The 20,366-nt window shown below is 40.5% G+C and overlaps 1 protein-coding gene and 2 pseudogenes across 3 annotated transcripts; 2 read left to right on the top strand and 1 right to left on the bottom strand.

Annotated features, from left to right (window-relative positions):
• The first annotated feature begins 743 nt into the window (after window positions 1-743).
• Window positions 744-5,139, top strand: LOC115666016 (uncharacterized; annotated as a pseudogene).
• Window positions 5,140-5,792: 653 nt separating this feature from the next.
• Window positions 5,793-20,315, bottom strand: LOC115688947 (uncharacterized). Of its 3 annotated transcripts, none has more exons than XM_056312025.1 (11): window positions 19,997-20,315; window positions 11,412-11,656; window positions 11,236-11,314; window positions 10,020-10,290; window positions 9,688-9,912; window positions 9,126-9,385; window positions 8,600-8,823; window positions 7,772-7,897; window positions 7,364-7,549; window positions 6,493-6,630; window positions 5,793-6,315 (listed from the first exon to the last, which is right to left on the bottom strand). In XM_056312025.1, the coding sequence occupies exons 2-11, from the start codon at window positions 11,652-11,654 to the stop codon at window positions 6,013-6,015; spliced, it is 2,055 nt and encodes a 684-aa protein (XP_056168000.1). In that variant the 5' UTR covers window positions 11,655-11,656; window positions 19,997-20,315; the 3' UTR covers window positions 5,793-6,012. The 3 variants fall into 3 exon arrangements, with proteins under 3 accessions (XP_056168000.1, XP_056167996.1, XP_056168004.1); XM_056312021.1 differs by lacking the exon at window positions 19,997-20,315 and adding an exon at window positions 11,835-12,017; XM_056312029.1 differs by lacking the exon at window positions 19,997-20,315 and having other exon boundaries at window positions 11,480-11,582.
• On the top strand, window positions 16,299-18,867 carry LOC115688978 (uncharacterized; annotated as a pseudogene).
• Window positions 20,316-20,366: the final 51 nt, after the last annotated feature.

Raw genomic sequence — 20,366 nt, 5'->3', positions numbered from 1 at the left:
GAAGGGGATAAGTGAACCAAAAGTCCTAAAACTTATTACGAAAGTGCAATTAAGTCTTAAATCAAAACCTAAAACTTGTTAAATTTGGTGCCCATCAAGCACCACGTCAGAAAAAACTTAAAAATTTGGAAAGAAAAAAAAAAGAAAGAGAGGAAAAACGAAAAAGGATTAAGAATAAAAAAAAAATAAAAAGCTAATTTTTGTTAAAAAGAAAGAGGCAAGAGCACGGGCGGACGACGAGGGACTCCTCCTAAGCAGCTTCAATCCATGCTTTCTCAACTCCAATTCCCCTTCCGACCCAAAAAAAAAAGAACAAAAAGTCCAATTCGCTTCAAATAGTCGAATGTGTCCTACATAAATAATAAAAAGACACATGAACAATTGCCATTAAGTCAAATTGGATGAAATTAACTGAGTAACTTAATTGAACAAATTTGATAAGTTGTAGGACTCGGTTACACATTTTAAAAGTTTTAGGGCTCAACTACACATTTTGCGGCGGCAAACCTAGGATTTTCGATAGATCTACCTCTCGGAGAAAACATGAGTGTAATTGATCTTAAATGATTAAGTTTGCGAATGGCCGTGAAATCCAGGGGTTCTAAGGGGGTGAGCTTAAGTGGGCTTCAATGCGCCCGTGTATACAAGGAATTTTCCTGGACGCCATCCCGAGTCCGAAATAAAGACACGATGATATGAATAATGAATACGACTCGTGCGACCCATCACAAGTCCGAATCATCATCGTGCATCATATTTCGACACCAACCAAATACTGCGCTTGGAGAGACCGCCTTGGCTGGCTCTGCTTCCTTCGACCTTCGTTTTTGCGGGAGTGGCAGGATTTGGCAGTGGAGGTGAGAGCGGATGTCGGGCAGGTTGCTGAAGAACATACTGAAAGAACAAGAAGCGCAGCAGCTGCACCTGCCCCTGCCGTCGTCGGAGGACGAGGACCGTGATTCCCAGTCGCCCGATTCCAAGAAGAACCCCTTCAACCTACTCGGCAACGAGGGCAACGACGAAAGCGACGACCAAGACGTCCCCGATGACTGTCTTTTCTGTTATCAACTACCCAATTATTCAGAAGACTGTCTTTTCTTATTCAGTATTATGTTGTTCTAGGCCTTAGTCCATTCTAGTGTGTACTTTATGATTATCTAAACACCATAAAAGTCGAAAAGGCTTCCATTTGTTCTTCTGCTATTTATCTTCACACATGACCACAATCTTGGTTAAGGACTCTTCCTTCTTAAATTTGCATGTCATGGCAAAGTTCCAATTTTGCATGGGTGCCCATGTGTATGTAAGGAGTTTAATAAGCACAATTAGTTATTGTATGTGATCCAATAAACATCTATGGGGCAGTTTTATTTGGATATCATGGTCATATGCAGTCAGCTCCGGCCTCTGTTACTGTCTGCCTTGAAGAATTCTCAACATCTGTCAATAGTATTGGCAAAAGTATCATTTAGGTACTAATGGCATCTAAGACATTTCAATGTGTACCGATTAAAGACTAAGTAACAATCATCAATTTAGCTACAGTTGTTGGAGACAACTTGCAGAGTCTTTATAAGGTGAAGTCTGATAAGTCACTGATGACAAGTTTGTATGGGACATGCTATTTCGCTTATTTCCTTATTGCAGTCATGTTTTAATTTTGTGGAGATTCATCCTTAACTCCTGCTTGTGTCTGGTCTGATCTATATTGTGTGCTTTCTGAGCGTGATATAGTTCTATTTTGTATTTGTATTTATCATCGTGTTTACAAACATTTTATCTGTCTAATAAGAGTGCTCTACCCGCAGGAGTTTCAATCTGCTGCAGTTGATGCCCAATCAAGAGGAAACGCTGATGAACAGGAGAAAACTCTGTTAGGAAGCACTCTTGAGGTGGTTTCATCATCCAACCATGAACCAAGGAAAAAGAAGAAAAAGAGAGAAAAGAAGGAATCTTCACACCACAATGGACTTTAAAAATCCGCTGACTTTGACCAGATTCTGGAAAACTTATCGATAGATTTAAAAAATGAAAATGAGCACAGAAGAGATCATCGCAGTGATATAAAAGAACGAGCAGTTTCTGTATTACAAGTGAATCAAAAGTACCTAAATGCTGAAATGGAGCTGCGAAGAATTTTTGGGTCTAAGGTCATTAAGTCGTTTGAAAGTAGTCAAGTTGGCAGTTCGAGGCACACACGTGGGGGAAGACGTGGAAGCCATAATACTAGAAAGACAATGCTTGTCACTCCATTGGACCATTGGCCTCGCTGGGATGGATCCTTGTCCATGGAACTTTTGGAAGCAAGCGATGGGCACAACCACCTTAGGTAAGGATCATGTTTCAGTTTTTCTTGGTAATGTATTTCCTAGTTTTTCTGTGCATATGGTTCTTTTGGAGACTATGAGACTATTCAAAATGAGTCTCTGCTTCTTAGAATGATTGGAGGATGCAATTTTTCCCCTGGGGGTTTGAGAATTTAATACCTGTATAGAATAGGGAATATATCTATCACAATGATAAATGCTTGGCGGCCTATGCTTAATTTTCAAATTTGAGTAATCTTCCCAGGGCAAGGCGTTCATCGACTTTGGTCAGTGCTTGGTTTCTGTGATTTTAGAGTCAAGGCTCATCCCTCGAGCATCTTGGTTTGGTTAGGCAGTACCTTAGGATGGTAGCATCCATCGTGGTGGGTGACTTTTGAAATCTCATGTCAATGTACCATTATGCACACTACTTAAGCGGAAGCACCGGCGATGTTGATACTAGTAGATGAGATTGTGAGAACCAAAGTCCTACCTTGTGGTACAGAATTTCATGGTATATGAGTTTGAGATTCACCTATTGAGTGGATGACATTGAGTAATACCTATGGGGCAAGCCTCGTGTTGAATTTGTTCTCAACAAGGGAGGGTTTTCATTTTGTAATTCGTTCAATAGTCTCTTGATGGTATGGTACCAATGCATGTGGGAACCATACGTGATCTCACCTTTGCATCTGCTCCTATTTAAGATGTTCATTGTCTGGACTCTATAACGTAACTCTGAAGCCAGTTACCCAAAGATGCCGTTGATGCTTGACTACTAAACTCCATGATTAAATGCCTGAATCTGAAGAAAATATGTTCTGATATATCTAATGTGGTTACATTTAGTTGGTTCATTTTGCTGTTTGGATTCTGTACATGATGAAGCAAGCTCAATGTATATCCTCTACAAGCAATTATATGTGGGGACACTAAAGTGGATGTGCACATTAAGGATGCTTGATATCCTCCTTTGATGTAGGAGATCTTTTCATGTTGTACTAAATCAACTTATTAACTCTTTCCTTCATTCATGTTTAGATGGACTGGTAGGAGTTCCGTAGACATGGCTGAAATATTTGCCAACATGTGCTGTATGCTTCTTTTAGTTGACAATTTACCCACAGTTTGGCTGTATATTGTATCTTTAAGCTTGTTTATATTTTTTTGCACAATAAGCACTGACATTCTTAAATATTTAAATGTGTAACAGATATGTCCAGTCATCATCTTGTGTTCAAGCTCACAGGGCATTCGAAGCTGCCAAAGCTATTCATGATTTTAATGCCGTAGCAAGTGTTCTGTTATACCATCCTTATGACTTGGAATCACTTTTGACAATTGCTGAATACTTCAAAATTGTTGGTGAGCATCAAATGGAAGCAGATGCCATTGGCAAGTGCTTATATGCCCTGCAATGCGCGTGGCATCCTCTGTTTCCTCCATGGCAGGGTAATATCCAATTGAAATACGACCACGAGACAAACTGGCCTCTATTTAAGACACTTTTCATACACATGAACAATTTGGAAAGGCGAAGCTGTCATCGATTTGCATTAGAAGTTTGCAAGCTACTACTTTCGTTGGACATAGAAGATCCTATGGGGCTATGTTCTCTGTTGACTACGTTGCCCTGAGGGCAGAAGAATACTCGTGGTTAGAAGACTTCTCTGAAAAATATAAAAGCGACAACTCTTTATGGTTGTTTCCAAATTTTTCATTTTCTCTTGCCATCCGCCGCTTCTGTCTTGAGCAAGAGGATCTTCAAAAAGATGTGCATGATAATGATGCAAAGGCGTCATCTTCTGAAGCAGGCGCTTATGCTTCATCCATCAGTGTTGAAGAAACTGGTAACAAAGGTTCCTCTGAAGGACCAGTTTTGGTTAAAAACAGTCGAACATCGGTTCTTTCGATCAGAGCATACGGGAGTACCATCCCTGGATCACCTTATTAATATATACATAGAGAGGAATTATCTAATATGGAGATTTCCTGGTCTGCAAAAGTTGCTAAGGGACACTGTGGAGCTGGCTATTGAAACAGTTGAAACTAATAGAAGTGACACAGAGGACTCGGCTTGTGTGAGGAAAGAAGCATTTTCCTCTACCAAAAATGAGTAAAATATCTATTTTGACCTTGTACTAATTACTTTCCTATCCTTAGTCTTGATAATATTCCAATCAGTGAATGGGACGATGAATGCTTACTTCATTTAAGTATTATAATGCTAAGATGCATGCAGATAAGGTCAAATACTTTATAGAACGTCTGGATTTTGTTATCCTCTCTTTTATGGTTTGTTCACCGATTAGCAGAGTTTGAGCATTTTGTTACATGTGACTTCTGTGTTGTTGCTAGTTATTGACAAGCGTGGCTTTTCTCTACTCTTTTTTCCTACCTTTTGGGGACGCAGGTACGGTCATCTCTTGGTTTATGATTTTTCTGATTCCATGGCATCAATTTCTCCAGAAAACATGCAACAATTTATGGGTGAACCGGGGATGGGAGGTGGAGTACATGTTCAGGACCAAGTAGCCAATCCAGCCGGGGGTGCACACGCAGCCCGCGATGTGGCTGACAGGAGTGCTTTGGCTGTCCTATTTGAGTCAATCCTGCCTTGGGTTAATTATGGTGGAGAAGATGGTGCAAATGCTCAGGACAATGCAGACTGACTAATTATACTTCCGAAGGCAAAAGCATAACGTGTTACAGATTTTTTGAGCACCTGTGGTTCTATTATCTTCATAATATTTGATTTTTCCTGAACTGATTTATGCCTTTTCGGTTTCCTTTACAAAACTATGAAAGGCCTGATGCCATTTTCTGTTACAAACAGAGATCATAGGCTCAACCGATCGCCAAACTGATAACTTAAGCTGACAGAAATACCCACTTACATCTGCTGTTCAATCACAAAAACGCGGGCGCAGGGAAACATAAAACCGGGTGCACACACAGACAAGACAAAATAGCCACCTACCCATAACTTCTCAAATTCGAATTGGCAATTGGAGTATAATCAGCAACGACCCAATATTTCTTGTAATCCCCATGGGATATTTGGTTAAGGAATTTTCTACTTGGGTATATGACACTAAAAACTGAAGAACAATGCCTGTCAATTGGACATGGTATATTTAGAAGACAACCAAGGCGAATTTATCCTCAACCAGTTGAGAGAATGCTATCACAAAATTTAAAATAGTTTAGTCAATTGTTAAAAAATGAATTTCAATCAAGCAGACGACTTTTATAAGGATGGATCAAATTCTGCATGATCTAGAGATATGATCCGGGAAAGTAATCACGAGTACATTAGCTAAGAACTATCAACCAAACTTGTCGAACAAAGTAGGCACAATATTGGGTCCCTTTGATTGAAATAAACACAGATCAGAGGCATTGGGCCCCCTAGGATGTAACTTGAAACAAAAGTGCAGGGTATTGGCCAACGTCCTATCAACTACTCAAAAGCCAAATTAACTGATATCCCACCAAAATTCGTTTCATAATATCTGACAAAATTCTGTACATATGGCTATTGTCTTCTAAGATCAACTCCACCAGCCAGTAAGATTACATAGCATTTTTTTTTTTCACCTTCTACTCCGGCACCTCCTTACATTATCTCCTTTAACCCAATATTATTGGGGTTAAGAAGGTAGGTGCTATTCACATATTCTCAAACTAAGATAGTTGTTATTCCCTAAACAGCAGCTGCCCTCTTATCACACGAGATTCTTTCTGCCATTTTGCTTGAAGATTGGCTACTAATTCTACAGCTACAGCCATCTCTTTTTAAAAATGACCGCTGTATGATCCTGATTGGAATTCCACCGAATTCAAAGTTTTCCTCCAACAACCTCGTTAAAAACCTGAGGTCCGTGTTTGAGAGCTGGGTCTTCCCGCTGACAAAGGCGACAAAAGTGGGTGGCCTGGCTTTCACCTGAGTGAAGTACTTGATCTTGGGCTGGGTAGCCTTATTTTTCCAAGAGTGCCTGCTCATAACCTAGAGATAGAGAGAGAGAGAGAGAGAGAGAGAGAGAGAGAGAGAGAGAGAGAGAGAGTCATTGCAAATTGCATCATGGCAATCAAATACTCCAACACGCACTTCACTACTGGCTAGTGGTATAAACAAGTCAATTGTTGGAAGAAAAGAGAAGACCAAGCGTTATAGAAGCCTAACCTTATGCAACCAATGGTTAAGACGAGCCGTTGACAATCTTAGACACCATTTCTCATACGTGTCAATGACCTGGTGTATGACAGCCATCCTGCCCCTACCCTCTAATGCAGATATGAAAACAACAGGTATAGACTTCACCTGTTAAAAAGCCACGTCAGATCTCCTCAACCAACACAAAAGTTACTGGTACTGCAATCTATGCCCAAAATACCAACTAACCTATTGACCTCTTGATTTTCCAACTTCTCACATAAGTTCACAGACACACAGACTTGTCAATGTAGCAAACTATCAATCTAATTTCCAGAAAAACATTCAACAGAATTTTGTGAACGCGAGACTAGGGGCAACAGGCTGCCCAAGAAAGGCATGTCTCCATCCGAAACCACTTTTTGATAGGTACGGCTATACGTGTTGCCCTCACGATCTAACTAATGAGAGACACGCCTGATATTGCATTGTTCAAAGTCCATCAAATAGACTATATAATCACCAATGCCTCAGGACAGGATGACCAAAAGCAGGCACGGCATCAAAGACTCTTCTAGTTACAATAAAAGCATTCCAATAGTTACATAAAAAATGGCAGATACTTTTTAGGTACGAAACAGTTCTCAGTTTGCAATGTTGGATCAATATAATTTGATTGAACAAGCGCCAAGAGATGGGCAGAAACAAGGGACAAAGTCACGCAGCAAATCTATTTACGAGCATATCTTTTTTTCATCAAATAGAACTCCATCCCAACACCCGCAGACAGAGGAAAAGGGCTACTAGAAAGGAGAACTGGAAATAGCATAATGAGCCATCCCATAAGACGCTTAAGAAGAAAAGGAGTATCACAGGAGGGACATTTATAAGAAAGGGAAACCTGAGGAATCAAAGTTTGGATTTCTTCTGGAACAGCTTTCATCACCTCTTCATATAACATCGAGTTCTTCTTCCCTCTAAGGACATCCATCTTGTTGACAATCACAACCAACCCACGTCCTTCTTCTACAGCTTGTCTCGCTATTACCACTTCGGCATGTTTCATGCTTCGTTGTGCTCTAGCAATCTAACAAGGTAGGGGAAAAAATGCATCCAGAGTAGTTCCAACAATCGAATCTATAATCAAGGCATCAACTAGAATGAGTAACAAATTGCTCGAATCATCCCTTACCTAAAATCTCTGCTATTAGATAAGTATCCCTCTGTTATATTATTTTCATGTAGTCATAAATTGAACTTATAATGTCACGGTTGGATGAACTACGCAGTAAAGTAACTTATAACAAACCTCTTCTGCATCAAGGACTAAAGCTACCACATGAGCACGCATCAGATTCTTTCTGGACTGTATGGTGCTTAAGGAAGATGGTCCCTTTTCTTGCTTTGTCCTTTGCAACCAGCCTGCCGTGTCAACCTAGAAGATAGTTCATGTTAGAAGCAAAAGTCAAAAAGTGACACTAAAGACAATAATCACATTTAGAGTTAACAGAAGTTCTTACAATGAGGAAAGGCCAATATATGAAATTTATCCCGAGCAAAGACACTGAAAAGCTTTAGTTCACTAATACTATTCATTTGGTAGAACGCTCAATGAACAGTAAATACATATTTATCACTATACAAGGGCACAAACAGTGCAACAAACATTGTAGCAGGTATAAATCCTCTAAAGATATGGACTGGAAAACTTCCAATCCCAATAGAAATCTCAACCTGAAAGGACATACATGAACCAACCCGGACATAACTGGTTCAGTCTAGTAGATCAGGTTGAAGTATAGCAGATCCGTAAAGGATGGAGACATGCAGTACGATAACTCAGGAGTAGTTCATATCGAGCCAAGCAGTCTGAAAAGGCAATAACCAAGGGGGCAATTTTTTTCGATTGCACATTCACATACGCAGTTGGGGGGAGGGGGAAGAGAGAGAAAGACATATAGAGAGAAATGCTTTCTACTAACAAAAGTACTTTCCGAAATTTTCAAAGAAAACAATAAGGTAAGTAAGCAAGTCAGCATTCCAACAAAATAGCCATGCTCATTCTATATAATGTCCCAAACTCATGCAACGTTAAAAACCCTTGACAAAAGGTGATGACTAAAATGTAGGCACTTACCAAATAGATATTTCTGCCTTGAAATTGAAAATGAGCCCTAACTGAATCTCTTGTTAGACCAGCTTCTGGACCAACCAGAACGCGATCTTCTTGTAACAAAGTATTCAACAATGTAGACTTTCCAACATTAGGTCTCCCAACTATTGCAAGCTGGAGAGGCAACTTAGACTCCTCAACCTCATTGGATTTGGAACAACTTTTCTCATTAGAAGCACCGTCACGGTCTAAAATAGAAGAAAAAGGTAAATAGGTTTGCGTGAATTGCGGAACTGAGGCCTACTTATCTGAAAACTTAAGCTACTAGATAAAGGAAGGTGAAGTGCAGTAATTGATTATAAGGAAAGGCAAATGAGGGATCAAGAGAAATTTCATTTGAGGAACTCCTTTGATACTGGCTATAGAGAGAGAGAGAGAGGTTTATAACTCGATCGCATTCTGTACATAAGGTTTTGGACTTGCACAGAGAGAGCCTCATAGCCTTCAACAAAAAAGGTAAGTTTTCGTGAATATAGCAAGCAAATCTTACCAGCCAGAACATCAATCATATAATCCTCAAGGAGAGGCCTAAGAGCTAGATATAGTTCTGCCATGCCTAAACCAGTCTCAGCAGATATAGCAATAGGATCGCCAAACCCCAGTCTGCTGGCTTCCGCAGCTAAAACAGCAAGAGAGCCATTATCATCATCCAGTGATTCCGATTTATTCATTACAACTATAGGTTTCATCCCAGGCGCATGTTTCCGCAGCCACCTCCCAACTTCCAAATCCAAAGGGTGCAAACCAACTCTGTCAAGTAGAACAAATCCCATTAACATACGAAGTCATGTGCGTTACAAACACGAGGAAACTGACAAAGTGAAACCAACTATGGGAAGTAACACTGAGATATCTTTCCAAACTCCAAACTGGAAGGACGCAACTTGTGAGTAAATGACTATAGATACTTGCAAGGACGCAATTATGCATCCCAATTACATGTTCTAGGTGATTTTACCTCTATCCTTAATAATTTTCTCATAGTGTCTCTGCTACACATAAAAGACCGTAAGAGGGTAGTACAGAATTGACAGCTGCAAATAAGAGCTCACCTAGCATCTATCAGAAAGATGGCAAACTGGGACCTAGCAAGAACCTTCGCAATCATCGCTGCAGTTCTGTCCAGGATTGACCCAGAAGATGCAGCCATCTCCAAACCAGCAGAGTCCAACACTCTAAATCTTAGATCACTCAACTTGGCAATACCTTCTCGTATATCTCTTGTCACATGGTCCTCCGGAGTGTTATACACAAGAGCCTCCCTCCTCCGAGTCAAACTACACAACACCTAAGCAATTAATATAGTGAAAGAATTTGTCAAAACTTGCCAACACAACAATACTCGTTGCTTTGATTGACACAGAGCTAGCAAAGTCAAACCTACCGGTTGAACAATGCCGACTTGCCCACATTTGGTCGCCCGACGATGACGACAGTTGGAAGATCATTAATATCAACTTTGGTAAAGTCTATTGGTTGAACTTTGCCATGTATAAGGTTAAACTTGTTAGAATGAACCCTTCTCACATCCATGTGTGGGCTAGTATGTAGTGACTCATCATTGACACGGGTGCAAAAACCTCTGGTGGAATGAGTAAATTTGGGACACTTTGGACACAAACTAGCATTGACAAAGCCACCACTAAGCATTGACCCTGAGAAGCCACATAAATGTTGACAAATGGACATGGATTAGACGAGAAGATAGCTTTTCTAATTCTTTTTTGATTTAATTTGAAAGATGCAAGCATCATAAGAGATCATACTATTACAAGTACAGAATTGTTACGCTAGATCAGTTCTAGGAGACCCCATCAGGGTGTCCCAAATTGATGCTAAGTAATAGAGCGTATTGATGAATTGAGAGAGGAGCTAGCTCAGCTGATTATTTAGCTAAGTCCAATGCACTAGCACTGTGCAATATTTCTCTCAAGTTCGATCAAAAGGTTGATTATTCCCGATACAAATGTTTGATTTAGAATTACCAAAACACGTAGTGCTAATATTGGCAGTTTCAAAAGAATCTCCTAATCCTGAATAAGTTGCCGCACAATAGAGACAACTTGTCACGCCTTAACATAAATAAACCTTACGGATGTGCCAAGCCTAGTGGCTGAAAGGCTGTAGTGTGCCAAGTATAAGGATCAAAAGGAATTCCCTACAATGTCTAAACTAAGAGACCACTAATCCATACAATCACACACACGTCTATAGACACCTCATTCTATTACAATGGTTAAAAACAAATAGCAAATCATCGAAGAATCCTAACTGTTGAACGCAGATGAAAGAATCAGAAGTATCATGTGAAATAAAATAAAATCTCTGAAGAGCTTCCATTGCGATTTTGTTGAACACTAGAGAGATTGTACAGCACCAATCACTTGTTTGCTCGCTCACTAAATGAAAATAAAGATAGAACAATAAAACACACTGCTGTGTTTTTATTAGTTGTTCACTGGAATCCATACTTCCTCATGTAGAGTGATCTCTGAAAACTATGTTCCATCAAAAGGGAAAAATGAGTGGCACTTTTCCTATTGACGACCCACACTCATGTCATACAAATTCTTACATGTGGAAGAACAGAAAACTTTTACCTGTCTTGGTTGTGGTTCCTGCAATAGACTTCAGTTCTCTGGACTTCGCGACCAAGGCCGCAGCATTATGAGATGACATCTATAAGGATGTGACAAATTTGGTCCGCATTATTGATACTTGATAATAATGCCAGTCATAGCCATAAAAAAAGCACAACATACTGTGGGACACATACCAACTTCGCAACATGATATGCAGTGTCATCTGCAACGCACGAAAGCCAGGAGCCAGCTGCCCATTTACCTTTTTCTTGCTGAATATCAGCAATCATTGTGCTATCATATCCATATTCTGCCATTCGTGTGTCAGATGTGAAGCATGAAAACACCACAAGTCGGGCATTTGCTAAACAGATGTGTTTCGGATCTGCTCTTCTGATCGAGCTTGCCTTCAATGAAAAGGTCCATATTCCTTGCATTTCTGCCATCCAAACTTTTACTTTGAGCATGTATGATACAACAATTCAAGAATCAATATTTGATTTTAGAAAGACACACTCAAACATCCAATTAAGGCATGGAACCAACGTGGTGGATCACCAGTATAACGGACCGGACCAATTTCTAGTGAACTTGGAGAAATTAAAATCAGGTTTTACCTCGACAACAATGGGGGTCAATGAAGTGTGGGCAACTTGAGGTGTCAGACAAGGGCACGGCTTGGTGCCGATTCAACTCAAATTGGGGTCACTAATGGAGTGATAACAACACCGCAAGCAGCTGCGCCGGAATCGCGGGGACAAGGAGCAACACAGGCGAGCGGCTACAACGGAAGCAGCGATTGGCCACCCAAATATTGTGGATCTCTACAATAGGCCCAATAATAATGCCATTTTTTCAGGCTTCTAAATCAAAGGATTTTTTTTTCCGAAAAAAACTAAATCAAAGGATTTTTCTTCTAATTATTTTAGCAAAACCACTAGGATTTAGGGGTTAGGGGTTTAGGGGTTTAGGGTTTAGGGGTTTGGGGTTTGGGATTTCGGGCTTAGGGCTTAGGGCTTAGGGCTTAGGGCTTAGGGTTTTAGGGCTTTAGGGCCTTAGGGCTTTAGGGCCTTAGGGCTTAGGGCTTAGGGTTTTAGGGCTTTAGGGCCTTAGGGCTTGGGGCTTAAGGTTAGGGGTTTAGGGCTAAGGGCTTAGGCCTTTAGGGCTTTAGGGCTTAGGGCTTAGGTTTTAGGGCTTACGTGTTTAGGGTTTCGGGTTTTAGGGTTTAGGGCTTGAGTTTAGGGCTAGGGTTAGGGGTTATGGCTTACGACTTAGGGGTTAGGGGGCTTGGGGGTTAGGGCTTAGGGTTAAGATTTGGGGTTAGGATTGAGGGGTTTGGGGTTTGGTGTTTAGGATTTAGGGTTTTAGGGCTTGGGGTTTAGGGTTTCGGAGTTAGGGTTTATGGTTTAGGGTTTTAGGCTTTAAGGGTTTTAGGGTTTAGAGTTTAGACTTCACATGTTAAAAAGCCATGTCAGATCTCCTCAACCAACATAGGAGTTACTGGTACTGCAATCTATGCCCAAAATACCATCTAACCTATTGACCTCTTGATTTTTCAACTTCTCACATAAGTTCATAGACACACGGATTTGTAAATTTAGCAAACTATCAATCTAATTTCCAGAAAAACTTTCAACAGAATTTTGTGAACGCGAGACTAGGGGCAACAGGCTGCCCAAGAAAGGCATGTCTCCATCAAAAACCACTTTTTGAGAGGTACGGCTCCAAGTGTTGCCCTCACGATCTAACTAATAAGAGACACGTTTGATATTGCATTGTTCAAAGTCCATTAAATAGACTATATAAGCACCAATCCTTCGGGATAGGATGACCAAAAGCAGGCACGGCATCAAAGACTCTTCTAGTTACAATAAAAGCATTCCAATAGTTCCATAAAAAAAGGCAGATACTTTTTAGGTACAAAACAGTTCTCAGTTTGCAATGTTGGATCAATATAATTTGATTGAACAAGCGCCAAGAGATGGGTAGAAACAAGGGACAAAGTCACGCAGCAAATCTATTTACGAGCATATCTTGATCCAACATTCATGAGCAAATGACAAAGTTCTGAGTGGGCTTCGTTTCATGCCCGGAGGAAATGGGTTTTCACTGAACACTCAAGCGAAACCAGACTCCGAAAATTTTATCTATTCTCACACAGAAGAAGCTGCAATGACATCCATCCATCCATCCATCCATCCATCCGAATCCGGACACACACTCCACGGATCAACTAAAACATCAACATTGATCAATTACCGAACAGCCAGACAACCCACACAACCAGAAAAACAAGACTATTCCATCTAAAAGGCACCGCACGACATGGTTCGCCAAACCAACTTCACGACACAAAAATCCCCCCACGACCAGCAGAATCCGACTCCAACCCAATCCACACCAACAAGAACCCTAGCTCGCAAGGCCAAGCACCATCGAAACAAGCACACGCGAGAGGCTCGAAAGGAAAGAAGAGCATCCAATCAGTGAAGCGGAAGGTAGAACCACGACGAGTACCTTGCGGATCTGGGCGCGAGGGCCGCCGTCGACCGAGGGCCGTCCGTTCCCAGATCGGCGAGGGCGACCCTCGCTCGACGGCGGCGAGGGCGACCCGCGCCCAGATCGGCGAGGGCGGCCCTCGCTCGACAGCATCCCTATAGAATCGCCACACTATCAAACAAAGACGAGAACAGAAAGACGTACTGGCGGCTTTCGACTGGCCGGGGCTTCGCCGCGAGTGACGGGGTGGTGGCCGGTGCTCTGAGACGGTCTGCAGACGACGGAGGACAGAGGAGGAGCTGAAGCCGCGGCTTGAAAGGGAAGAAGACGGTCTGCAGACGACGGTCATCAGTTTCTCTACCTATTTACCTTTCTGTCTCTGTTTTTATTTCTTCGTTTCTATTTCTATTTCCATATGTGGGAACAAAAAATTTATTTATATTCCAAATTTATTTCTTAGCCACTTTTCTATTCCGAAAAATAGAAAAATCAACTATCGTCACCAAACGGATTTCTGTTCTTTTTTTTATTATTTCGGAGAACAAAAAAACAGAAAAATAAAAAAGTAAAAATTTTACCAAATGCACTCTAATTAGACACACCCCGCTCGCAATTTCTCTTGTCACCGGCGCAATCGGGGAATAAAGTCGATTCATTTTGGGACAAAAAAGATGAATTGACAATGTCCCTAGATTGGTCGGGCCTTGTTTCGGTGAATCTTTGACCTTCACATGTCTCCAGAACTAGCGTGATCCGAAATTTTCTCATCTCGGATGCATTCTAACTGTGCTTTGATGCTATTTCGGTTTTCAAGATAAACTTGATAAGGAGAGAATTAATTGCTTTTGAAGATGTGCTAGACTAGAGTGCATGACCGGGCAGCGATTTTGGGCTTGCGGAATTCATCCAGAGATGGGGAGGGAGCAAAAGATGCATCCTAGGTAGAAGAAGGATGTGAAAGCAAACTGGGTGTTTCACTTTCATAACTGGGTTAGGCAGCGAGTAGGGAAAGAAGACATGCATCTTTCCTTTTTATTTTTATTTTTTATTAAACGCTATTCTAGTGAGGTTATTAGATGGCTTCTTTTTCAGGCTAGGTAGCTGGATGGGTTTGGTTACATGCTGATTGCCAGGACTTTTTGGGCATTCGAATCACTTGGAATTGATTGGTTGGAAGACATTAGTTGGGACAACTCAAAAGTTAAATGTTCTAATTTCCAAGATTTATTTTGTCCCCATGCTGTGTTTCGTGAGTTCCTTGTCTTTCGGGGCTTGTGAGGCAGTTTTGGCTTCCATTGGGGAATCTTATCAGGTTTTACCATAAATATCTGAAGCTGGATCAACATGACGACTTCATCTGTTATCAACTACCCAAGTATTCAGAAGACTGTCTTTTCTTATTTCAGTATTATGTTGTTCTAGGCCCTAGCCCATTCTAGTGTGTACTTTATGATTTTCTGAACACCATAGAAGTCGAAAAGGCTTCCATTTGTTCTTCTGCTATCTATCTTCACACATGACCACAATCTTGGTTAAGGACTCTTCCTTCTTAAATTTGCATGTCATGGCAAAGTTCCAATTTTGCATGGGTGCCCATGTGTATGTAAGGAGTTTAATAAGCACAATTAGTTGTTGTATGTGATCCAATAAACATCTATGGGGCAGTTTTATTTGGATATCATGGTCATATGCAGTCAGCTCCGGCCTCTGTTACTATCTGCCTTGAAGAATTCTCAACATCTGTCAATAGTATCGGCAAAAGAATCATTTAGGTACTAATGGCATCTAAGACATTTCAATGTGTACCAATTAAAGACTAAGGGCACGCATGGAATCCATTCTGGAGCAGAAATTCTGCTTCAGAATTCATTCCAGAACAGAAATGCGTTTATTAAAAAATTTTCGGAATGCATTCTGGAGCAATTTTTGCATTATGGAATAAAAACGCATTTGGTAAAACTTCATTCTTTTTTTGGCTCTGGAATGAATTTTTGCTTCCAGAATGAGTTTTGACCCAAAAAAGAGAAGCTACTTTTTGTAGCTTCTCTCTTCCAGAATGCATTCTAGCCCAAATTTCCTTTTTTACAAGAAATCAAAAATTTCAAAAAATCAAAAATTCAAAAATTTCAAAATTTCACAGAATGGCTTAGAATACATGTGGTCACTCACTTTGAGTGAAATTTAAATATTTTTAGGTGCCCAAAAAAATCAAAAAATCAAAAATTTCAAAATTTTACAGAATGGCTTAGAGTACCTATGGCCATCAACTTTGAGTGAAATTTAAATTTTTTGAGGTGCCCAAAAAAAAAACAAAAAAATAAAAAATAAAAAATTTCACAGAATTGCTTAGAATACCTGTGGCCACCCACTTTGAGTGAAATTTAAAATTTTTTAGGTGCCCAAAAAAATAAAAAATTAAAAATTAAAAATTTTACAGAATGGTTTAGAATACGTGTGACCACCCACTTTGAGTGAAATTTTAATTTTTTCATGTGCCCAAAAAAAATAAAATCATCAATTTAGCTACAGTTGTTGGAGACAACCTGCAGAGTCTTTATAAGGTGAAGTCTGATAAGTCTCAGATGACAGGTTTGTATGGGACATGCTATTTCACTTATTTCCTCATTGCAGTCGTGTTTTAATTTTGTGGAGATTCATCCTTAACTCCTGCTTGAGTTTGGTCTGATCTATATTGTGTGCTTTCTGAGCGTGATATAGTTCTATTTTTTATTTGTATTTATCATCCTGTTTACAAACATTTTATCTGTCTAATAAGAGTGCTCTACCCGCAGGAGTTTCAATCTGCTGCAGTTGATGCCCAATCAAGAGGAAACGCTGATGAACAGGAGAAAACTCTGTTAGGAAGCACTCTTGAGGTGGTTTCATCATCCAACCATAAACCAAGGAAAAAGAAGAAAAAGAGAGAAAAGAAGGAATCTTCACACCACAATGGACTTAAAAAATCCGCTGACTTTGACCAGATTCTGGAAAACTTATCGATAGATGTAAAAAATGTCGCAGTGATATAAAAGAACAAGCAGTTTCTGTATTACAAGTGCATCAAAAGTACCTAAATGCTGAAATGGAGCTGCAAAGAATTTTTGGGTCTAAGGTCGTTAAGTCGTTTGAAAGTAGTCAAGTTGGCAGTTCTAGACACACACGTGGGGAAAGACGTGGAAGCCATAATACTAGAAACACATTGCTTGTCACTCCATTGGACCATTGGCTTCGCTGGGATGGATCCTTGTCCATGGAACTTTTGGAAGCAAGCGATGGGCACAACCACCTTAGGTAAGGATCATGTTTCAGTTTTTCTTGGTAATGTTTTTCCTAGTTTTTCTGTGCATATGGTTCTTTTGGAGACTATGAGACTATTCAAAATGAGTATCTGCTTCTTAGAATGATTGGAGGCTGCAATTTTGCCCCTGGGAGTTTGAGAATTTAATACCTGTATAGAATCGAGAATATATCTATCACAATGATAAATGCTTGGCGGCCTATGCTTAATTTTCAAATTTGAGTAATCTTCCTAGGGCAAGGCGTTCATCGACTTTGGTCCGTGTTTGGTTTCTGTGATTTTAGAGTCAAGGCTCATCCCTCGAGCATCTTGGTTTGGTTAGGCAGTACTTTAGGATGGTAGCATCCATAGTGGTGGGTGCCTTTCAAAATCTCATGTCAATGTGCCATTATGCACACTACTTAAGCGGAAGCACCGGCGATGTTGATACTAGCAGATGAGACTGTGAGAACCAAAGTCCTACCTTGTGGTGCAGAATTTCATGGTATATGAGTCTGAGATTCACCTCATTAAGTGGATGACATTGAGTAATACCTATGGGACAAGCCTCGTGTTGAATTTGTTCTCAACAAGGGAAGTTTTTCATTTTGTAATTCGTTCGATAGTCTCTTGATGGTATGGTACCAATGCATGTGGGATCCATATGTGATCTCACCTTTGCATCTGCTCCTATTTAAGACGTTCATTGTCTGGACTCTATAACGTAACTCTGAAGCCAGTTACCCAAAGATGCCGTTGATGCTTGACTACTAAACTCCATGATTAAATGCCTGAATCTGAAGAAAATATGTTCTGATAGATCTAATGTGGTTACATTTAGTTGGTTCATTTTGCTGTTTGGATTCTGTACATGATGAAGCAAGCTCACTGTATATCCTCTACAAGCAATTATATGTGGGGACACTAAAGTGAATGTGCACATTACGGATGCTTGATATCCTCCTCTGATGTAGGAGATCTTTTCATGTTGTACTAAATCAACTTATTAACTCTTTCCTTCATTCATGTTTAGATGGACTGGTAGGAGTTCCATAGACATGGCTGGAATATTTGCCAACATGTGCTGTATGCTTCTTTTAGTTGACAATTTACCCACAGTTTGGCTGTATATTGTATCTTTAAGCTTGTTTATATTTTTTTGCACGATAAGCACTGACATTCTTAAATATTTAAATGTGAAACAGATATGTCCAGTCATCATCTTATGTTCACGCTCACAGGGCATTCGAAGCTGCCAAAGCTATTCATGATTTTAATGCCGTAGCAAGTGTTCTGTTATACCATCCTTATCACTTGGAATCACTTTTGACAATCGCTGAATACTTTAAAATTGTTGGTGAGCATCAAATGGCAGCAGATGCCATTGGCAAGTGCTTATATGCCTTGGAATGTGCGTGGCATCCTCCGTTTCCTCCATGCCAGGGTAATATCCAATTGAAATATGACCACGAGACGAACGGCCTCTATTTAAGACACTTTTCATGCACATGAACAATTTGGAAAGGCGAGGCTGTCATCGATCTGCATTAGAAGTTTGCAAGCTACTACTTTCATTGGACATAGAAGATCCTATGGGGGCTATGTTCTGTGTTGACTACTTTGCCCTGAGAGCAGAAGAATACTCGTGGTTAGAAGACTTCTCTGAAAAATATAAACATTTGCAATTTATGGGTGAACCGGGGATGGGAGGTGGAGTACATGTTCAGGACCAAGTTGCCAATCCAGCCGGGGGTGCACACGCAGTCCGCGATGTGGCTGACAGGAGTGCTTTGGCTGTCCTATTTGAGTCAATCCTGCCTTGGGTTAATTATGGTGGAGAAGATGGTGCAAATGCTCAGGACAATGCAGACTGACTAATTATACTTCCGAAGGCAAAAGCATAACGTGTTACAGATTTTTTGAGCACTTGTGGTTCTATTATCTTCATAATATTTGATTTTTCCTGAACTGATTTATGCCTTTCCGGTTTCCTTTACAAAACTATGAAAGGCCTGATGCCATTTTCTGTTACAAACAGAGATCATAGGCTCAACCGATCGCCAAACTGATAACTTACGCTGACAGAAATACCCACTTACATCTGCTGTTCAATCACAAAAACGCGGGCGCAGGGAAACATAAAACCGGGTGCACACACAGACAAGACAAAATACCCACCTACCCATAACTTCTCAAACTCGAATTGGCAATTGGAGTATAATCAGCAACGTCCCAATATTTCTTGCAATCCCCATGGGATATTTGGTTAAGGAATTTTCTACTTGGGTATATGACACTAAAAACTGAAGAATAATGCATGTCAATTGGACATGGTATATTTAGAAGACAACCAAGGCGAATTTATCCTCAACCAGTTGAGAGAATGCTATCACAAAAGGTAAGTAAGCAAGTCAGCACTCTAACCAAATAGCCATGCTCATTCTATATAATGTCCCAAACTTATGCAACGTTAAAAACCCTTGACAAAAGGTGTTGACTAATATGTAGGCACTTACCAGATAGATATTTCTGCCTTGAAATTGAAAATTAGCCCTAACTGAATCTCTTGTTAGACCAGCTTTTGGACCAACCAGAACGCGATCTTCTTGTAACAAAGTATTCAACAATGTAGACTTTTCAACATTAGGTCTCCCAGCTATTGCAAGCTGGAGAGGCAACTTAGACTTCTCAACCTCATTGGATTTGGAACAACTTTTCTCATTAGAAGCACCGTCACGGTCTAAAATAGAAGAAAAAGGTAATTAGGTTTGCGTGAATTGCGGAACTGAGGCCTTCAATGAAAAGGTCCATATTCCTTGCATTTCTGCCGTCCAAATTTTTACTATGAGCATGTATGATACAACAAATTCAAGAATCAACATTTGGTTTAAGAAAGACACACTCAAACATCCAGTTAAGGCATGGAACTAACGTGGTGGATCACAAGTATAATGGACCAGACCAATTTCTAGTGAACTTGGAGAAATTAAAATTAAGTTTTACCTCGACAACAATGGGGGTCGGTGAAGTGTGCCCAACTTGAGGTGTTAGACAAGGGCACGGCTTGGTGTCGATTCAACTCAAATCGGGGTCACCAATGGAGTGATAACAACACCGCAAGCAGCTACGTCGAAATCGTGGAGATAAGGAGCAACACCGGCGAGCGGCTACATCGGAAGCAGCGAGGGGTGGGCCGAACTAGAAGGACGGCGGATGGTGGTTGTTGGTGCGGGTTTCAAGGAGGACGCTTGAACCTGTAACTTGGTAATAAGCGGAATTGCGACAACGAGAAGCTGGAGCAACAAGGGGGGTTTTGAGTGTAGGGCACAGGACGATGACGACGACGCCTCCCCCAAAATATTGTGGATCTCTA

This window comes from Syzygium oleosum, unplaced genomic scaffold (genome assembly GCF_021117445.2).
Source record: "Syzygium oleosum isolate NSW1041296 unplaced genomic scaffold, Sole_v2.1 Sole_v2.01, whole genome shotgun sequence".
Taxonomy (NCBI): Eukaryota; Viridiplantae; Streptophyta; class Magnoliopsida; order Myrtales; family Myrtaceae; genus Syzygium; species Syzygium oleosum.
Note: the sequence above shows the minus strand (reverse complement) of the source record. Positions and strands in the feature narration are given on the sequence as shown.